The following is a 7566-nucleotide window of genomic DNA, read 5'->3' on the forward strand; positions in this document are numbered from 1 at the left end:
GAGCCTCGTTAAGATCGCAATAATATTCCACCCTCTAATTGCTCTTTCCATTCAGCAGATAGCGCGCACCGGCTCGCGCCTGATGCGCGCGGTGCGGTGGGAGGGTTGCTGTGGAGATCGCAGACTCTGATAACCCCCCGTGCGTGCTGCACAAGTGGTGAAAGCCTCGCGCTACGTACTGGCTAATGATTGGCACGCTTGACAGTGATTGGCAGGGCTGCCATGACAACGCTACAACGACACCAAGAAGACCAATAGAAAAGGGAAACAAAATGTTTCAATGCTACACTCAACGGCGGATTTAGGGGGGAGATATTATGAGGCTGGTGTCATTAGGCGATAGCCATTGAATCATTCAACCTTTTTTACCGGCCGTATTTTTCGGTTTTTCCTTTTTCTCGATAATTTTCTTTCTCTCTCAGGTCATTTCCATGGTTTTCAGATCCCCTTTAGAGCTTTATCCCTCCCATTTCTTCCTGCCAAACTTCGCTGATCGCCCTCTGCTCCTGGCGAACAGCGCTCCCACCACCAGGTCTCCAGAAGACTTGTCCATGTTTCAGCTACCGACCCTCAACTTCTCCCCGGAGCAGGTGGCGAGCGTCTGCGAGACGCTGGAGGAGACCGGGGACATCGAGCGGCTGGGCCGCTTCCTCTGGTCCCTGCCGGTGGCTCCGGGAGCGTGCGAGGCGATCAACAAGCATGAGTCCATCCTGCGCGCCCGGGCCGTGGTGGCGTTCCACACGGGGAATTTCAGAGACCTCTACCACATCCTGGAGAACCACAAGTTCACCAAGGACTCGCACGGCAAATTGCAAGCCATGTGGCTGGAAGCGCACTATCAGGAGGCCGAGAAGCTCCGCGGCCGCCCCCTCGGACCGGTCGATAAGTACCGGGTGCGGAAGAAGTTTCCGCTGCCTCGGACCATCTGGGACGGCGAGCAGAAGACGCACTGTTTCAAAGAGCGGACGCGGAGCCTGCTGAGGGAGTGGTACCTTCAGGACCCGTATCCAAACCCCAGCAAGAAAAGGGAACTGGCTCAAGCCACTGGACTCACTCCCACACAGGTCGGAAACTGGTTTAAAAACCGGAGGCAACGAGACAGAGCCGCGGCGGCCAAAAACAGGTTGGTCAGTCCTCTTCTCCTCACCTCGCGAAAAAAAAAAAAAACAACGAGAAATGCGCGGAGGCAGAAAAGTTTGTCCGGAACGAGCGTTTTTCAGAGAGATCGTCCTGCGTGTTTGGACGGGTTTACCGGTGGCGGAGGCGACGTGCGCGGCTGTCAGGTGGACGGAGCGGAGCTGCGGCGACATGTTGGCTAGAAAGAGAAATCCGCACACACGAAACGCAGTTTTCGCTTTTCTTAAAAGCAAAGAAACAAAAAGAACTCCTCTAAAATTAAAGCAGATTTTTAATTTAAGCTAAAAGAGGCTCATATCACATTTTTGTGTTTGAATAACAATTTTAGAAGAATTTTAAACACATCGATAAACGGTTTAACTAAGTTTGGACATGAAATAATACTAAATTATAAAGTAACTGAATCAAAACGTACAATTATTTTTATTATTGAAGTCATAAAGAGCTTTACACATGGAGGGGTTTTATTCTTTTTATCTGGAAATACGTTGTTTACGTTTTGCGTAAGAGTGAAACTTTCATTAAAACGCTGCTGTTGACATATTTCATGTAACACTACCACAATACTAAACTTATTTATAGAATAAAAAATATTTTCTCTATAATAACAATATGCACATTTTTTTAAGATTTTTAACACGACTAGGTAAACGTTAGTAACCAAAAGTTAATCAGTTTTATCTACACTCCAAAAAAAATATAAGGAAATATTATGGTTTTACAAATCATTTTAAATACTATGGTGGTTTGTTGTCAGAGCTGTGTAATGAGTTATTTACCCAGACAGCACATCTATGATGATTGTATTGTTTTAAAGTCAAATGTGACTCAGTAATGCTGGAAAAAAAAAACGGATTATCTGGAAGGATAACAGCAATATTATTGATGTTACTGGACTGAAATGAGCATGCGTATTAAACAGCATTTGAAGACATAGGCTGTATTCATAACATTAAGTGTGGTATCATTCCATTGAAATGCTATAATTGATTAGAAAATGCCTCGGAGAGTACTAAGCCATATGACCAGTATTCTAATCTTTTTGCTAAATGAATAGATATATTTCCACACTGACATTATCCCGCAGTGATGGAGTTATTATCATGAGTGGAATGGAGATAAACATTTAGGATGATTGGAGTAACCTGGATCAAAACGCCACTCATTCATACAATTCCATCACATTCAAATATCTCTCCATCAGAGCATCGGGATATTTTGGTTTTTGCTGCACTGGTCCAGAGGTTTCTGTATTTTTCTATCAAAAACGATAATAAAGTGTCTGTGGGCGTGCAGGGCAGCGGGGCTTTCTATAAACAAAGCAAGACGGGATTAGGAAAAGAAACGCTGAGTAAAATGCACAAAGTATTAAAACATTATATGTAAAATGCATCAGACTGCTGATCTGAAAGACATTAGTTTGGATTATAAGCTTTTTGTACTGACAAGACACGGGAGTTTTATCTCAGATTGCTGACTTGCGCGTTGACAGGGCTTATTTCTGTCACAAAATGCCAGAAAACCCCAAACTAAATACACGCTATTGCATTTCCTCCAACATTTGGTAGTCTAAATAGCGCTGCGTTTTGTCCCCTGAAAGCTGGCTATTTGATAAAAGCATGCATGCATGGCTGGGGCCGGCAGGGGGAAAGAAAGGCGAGTTTGAACCCCTATTTTGCAGGAGGAGGAGGGGAAAGGGGGACATTCTCAGGTCTAATTGCCATTTCTCTCAATTTTTTTTTTCCCCCCTTCCTCCCCTCGTCGCCCCTTTTCTTCTCCAGGCTCCAACACCAAGCAATAGGACCGGCCGGTATGAGGTCCCTGTCAGAGGCCGGCCTCACCCCTCACAGCTCGGCGGAGTCGCCCTCCACCGCGGCCAGTCCCACCACCAGCGTGTCCAGCCTGACAGAGAGAGTCGATACCGGGACGTCCATCCTGTCCGTCACATCCAGCGACTCGGAGTGCGATGTATGATACGGAGGAAAGAAAGGAAAAAAAAAAAAAAACAACAACAAAAAAAACAAAAAACACAAAACCAAGCGAAATGAAACACAACACAAACAAAAAGAGAAATATTTACAGGGAAAATGGACCTGAGAGGAAGAAAAAAAAAGACTTATGAAATATCGCGGATGAAAAAAGGACCGATTGATATAAATATTAAAATAAAAAGAGATAAAAGCACGTCTTTTTTTTTTATTAAAAAGCGCTTTCAAAGGACCCACGCCTCCCCCTCCTCTTCATACCCCCACACCACCACCGCCACCACCACGACTAGACTACTTGCATGTTTGTTTGTTTCTTTTTTTTTTTTTTTTTAATTATTATCATTGTTTTTATTTTTGATTTTGTAATCAGGGAAAATAACCTGAATGCAAGATTATTTTTTTTTTCCATCAGGAACTTCGATCAGAGGGAATTAAAAACAGATCGTCTTGGTGTCTTCGTCGCACTTTTTCCCATCTCCGGTTTTGATGATGATGATTATGATGATGATGATGATGGTGATGATGATGATGATGGCGATGATGATGGTGGCGGTGAAGAAGCCGCCATGCAGACACGATGCAATCCTGTTTTTACTTTATGTTCATCAGACAATCATTTTTAAGTCGTAAGCACCTTTTTTTAATACACTTCTGTCACTGCCTGTGTGGGGTACATGGTCAAAAAAAAAATGTCGAACGGAACCGTTTATGACTGTATAAGATTTTTATTTTTATTTTCAAAATTTTATATTGAATTATGTATATCTCAAATAATGCGATCATTCTCCCGGTCTGTAATATACGTGTAGAAATATGCTTGTACATAATTATTGCTCTCCCCCGTGTCATCCTCTTTTCTATCCCTTCCTCACTTTTCTTGACTTGGTGTTCCTACATAAAATATTTGTCAAAACTTACAACTGAAGTGCTGCAGGCGTTTTTGTTACTTTGGGTTGTTTAGTGGAGTTTCTTTCTCCTTTGGGTCGCTGATGGCGTTTGTTGCCATCCGGGGGAAAAAAAAATATTATATATGTCCCATCCATGATATGTGAAGAGTGTGATAGCTGATTTATTAGAGTCTACAGGGTGCCCTCTCTTCCCCCCGCCGCCGCCCCGGGGTCGCTCAAAGCGCTTATTTACATTAGCACATCCACAGTGGGTTTTTTTTTTCCTTCATGCGTGGTTATTATGCAGCTTATACGTTTCTAAATCAGATGCATTATTCAATTTGCTGTACTTCTTTGCACGATGTCCGTCTTTCCATCCGATTACGGATAAGGACAGTGATAAGTGGCTAAACACATGTTCATATTGGGTCATTATTGGATTGTGGAAGCATTAATGCTCATCGTGGCTTTACGCGTCCCGGAGCAGGTTATGCAGACAGGCTGCTCAACACTTTGGATGACTTGATTTTATTTTATTTTTTTTAATTTCCATTGTGATGCGGTGTCATCGTTTTTCATCATGTTGTCTTAAACTGGCATGTTTCCGGAACATGGGTCGAAAATGCAATGTTTTGGTTTATTCCTTCAGAGCTATATGACTGAGGTGGACGCGGCCTGTACGGCCGCTGTATACAGATTCTGGCAAACGTCAACGCCGTGCAGCACTTAAAAATCTGAGTGCTATTTCCCCTTTTGTTTACCGTTGCTAGTGAATACAGAAATTAAGTAAACGCGCCATTAAATGGGCTAATCACGATGGGACTCCTCCCCTGTCCCAATCTCCCATTGTGGCTCCTGAAAAGAGCTTTTCTTCCTCGGACGAGAACCATTTCCCCCTCCAAAAAAAAAAAAAAAAAAAAAAAAAAAAAAAAAAAAAAGGCTTTCTCTCATGCAGTCTCTTTCCATCCAAATCCCCAACCAATTATGCTGCAGACTGGGGCAGGTTTGCTATAGGACACTGTTGCACGAAGTGCAGTTTTTTGGTGGAAACACTTTGGCCAAGACTTGTTTCCTCGAGGCAGCGCCGAAGCTCTCCATGTAAATGTACTGCGGGCAATCCTGTGTTACGCGTCGGATCCGCTGGTGCCGCGCTCTTGGCTTTAGCTGCAGAAAGTAGGACAGTGGCTGCTGTTTGGCTCAGGGACACCGCGGGACGTTTAGAAAGTGGAGACTGAGCCGCGGACGGGACATCCACCGCGTAAACTTGCAGTTGTTTTTAATCTAGCTCGCCCTGATCCCGATTATAGTGAGACAACTGAAACTTTCCCGGCTCTTCTGGCTCGCCGTGCGTCAGAGGACGAGCAGGATGTTTGGATATTTTCCAGGATGTTTGGCATTTTTGTGCAAAGTCTGAAGGCTTCAGTATAAATGACCGTGGACGTTCGAGTGTGCGCGCAAGAGTCTGAAAGGAAGCTGTTCACATTTAGAATGGAGCCCGGGAACCCCGTTCCAGAGATTCATTTGATTTGTTAATCTAAAAAAAAAAAAAGAATGTTTGAAAAAAGTTCCAAAACGTGATTACTGAAAGAAGCAGTGTCTCAAAATGTCAGATTCCGTTTTGCCATACGAGGAACAAAACGTGACAAACAGTTGATTTTCTGGCAGATGCCACATATCTGACCGTGGATTGTCTTTTTTTTTCTTTTTTCCCTCGTGCAGCAATGTTATCACTGCACTGGATGAAATTTGCGCATTAAGTCTCCCCCAGACGGATAGCAATCTAAACACAAAAACAAGTGTGTCAAAAGCTTCAGCCATACGACTCAATGGGCCCGTGATCCTGAAATAACCAGGGCCATGCTGCAGACAAACGCAGGCTCAGCCTCCTGCCCGGCTGAAACAAACCGTCTCCCGCCGCCCTCACTGCCAGCCGATCGCAGATCAAGCAAATCTGTATGATATTTTAAACCCATTCCGGGTCTTAAATCGGCCTGCCAGAGACAGATAGGCCCTATCAAGAGCACCGAAGGGGCCATGGCACCGCCGCAGCACCAGGCCCTTATCGCACCCCCCCCCACCCACCTCTCCATTTACTCACTCCACAAGTTTTATTGGCTGCGACAAGTCCCGGCTATGATTGAGATTAAATTAATCGTAAACTGAAGAGCATTTTTATCGGCAAAGGAGGACACGAGGATTAGGGGTATATCTGAGAGATGGAGCCACAGATAGAGGCTCATGAATACAAAACAAGCGATGAATGGGCTTCATTTGCGCCACATTACGTTCATTAAACCCACAACACTGGAAAAAAAGAGAGTAAATATGCACATAAACTTAACTTAGTTTCTAAAAAAAAGAGAAGGGGAGTATTGTGTTTGTTTGAAATCGTGCGTAAAAATAGTCATCTGAAGATGAAAACTTTGTGCGCCTCTAATACACAATCACCTGATTTATAAGTATTACATAAACAGATGATGCGGTGGAAATATGTGGAGGAGGAAGGAGAAAATAACTTTTCACACGTGAATATTAGTTGAATTTGTGCTTATTTGAGCACTTTAAACACCGTAAACCAGTCGCCTGCAGGATTGTTGAACACATGTAGGCCACAGAAGCAGCTGGAGAAAAAAAAAAAAAGTGCTGGAAGTGTGAGTCTATCTGTTGCTGGCTGGGGTCATTAACAGTGGGGGAGCTCTTGTTCGTGATCTGTCAACTCAAATATGGATCACAAGACAAAGGAACTTAGCGAGGAGTAATCTGTGTGTGTGATACTTACATGAGAGTAAACGAGAATGTGAGACAAGTGCGCGCTAACAATGGAGACTCGCATGTTTTTCCTCTTTTCGCCCTCTGAAGTTGTTTTGCATTTATCAGTGGGAGAAAAGTGCGGCTGACAAACAGGATTTGTATGAACATCGAACTGAACGTCAACAACATAAAGACGATTATTATTATTTTTGCTCATGGCTTCCAGATTTGTAGTGATTTAAAGTGTCTTTAAGAGAAGAAAAGCACAAAAAATAATACACTGCTGAAAAAAAATACAATTTTGGATTGGTGCTTATTGTTTATCCGCTTACAGCTTTACTCAGAGTTTACCTTTTGTCTTTATTTCCAGAAACATATTGTACGCTAAAGTTAATGCAGGCTGTGCCAGTCAAGTACGGCGAACGGGAGGAAGGAGGGGGACTATTAGGCCGGGGTTTGGCGGTGAGAAATACTTGCCCTGCCCTGTTTTTTTCTCGGATTTCCCCGGTTAACTGAACACAACTTTTCTATTGGTGTGTATTCATGCAGCAGTCCGCCTATAGCCTCTCCTGCGCGGCTGTCAGTGCAGGAATGAGCGCGGCCCTCTGGACTAAACTTTCTGCTCTCAGTGTCTCCTTCCTTCAGTAGGTAAGAAACGGGGCTGCGGCGTTCCTCTTGACTGAGTGGTAATTTGTCGTTATAAGACCACGACCTACCATTCTGGCTTTGTGAAGACGGAAAACAATTATTCTCATTTTCCAGGCGAGCCCATGTAATATTAACAGCAATTAGCCACCACTAAA

General features: G+C 43.7%; 1 protein-coding gene across 1 annotated transcript; it reads left to right on the plus strand.

Moving 5' to 3' along the window:
* Nucleotides 1-223: 223 nt before the first annotated feature.
* On the plus strand, nucleotides 224-3176 carry six3a (SIX homeobox 3a). The gene is made up of 2 exons (XM_030107194.1): nucleotides 224-1123; nucleotides 2919-3176. The coding sequence occupies exons 1-2, from the start codon at nucleotides 432-434 to the stop codon at nucleotides 3109-3111; spliced, it is 885 nt and encodes a 294-aa protein (XP_029963054.1). The 5' UTR covers nucleotides 224-431; the 3' UTR covers nucleotides 3112-3176.
* Nucleotides 3177-7566: the final 4390 nt, after the last annotated feature.

The sequence above is a fragment of the Salarias fasciatus genome, chromosome 13 (assembly GCF_902148845.1).
Source record: "Salarias fasciatus chromosome 13, fSalaFa1.1, whole genome shotgun sequence".
Classification (NCBI taxonomy): Eukaryota; Metazoa; Chordata; class Actinopteri; order Blenniiformes; family Blenniidae; genus Salarias; species Salarias fasciatus.

Bases quoted from the DNA above. Each gene is read 5' to 3' on its own strand.
- six3a (XM_030107194.1), top strand. From the start codon at position 432: ATGGTTTTCAGATCCCCTTTAGAGCTTTATCCCTCCCATTTCTTCCTG. The intron at 1,124-2,918 runs GTTGGTCAGTCC...TTTCTTCTCCAG, and splicing joins GCCGCGGCGGCCAAAAACAG to GCTCCAACACCAAGCAATAG.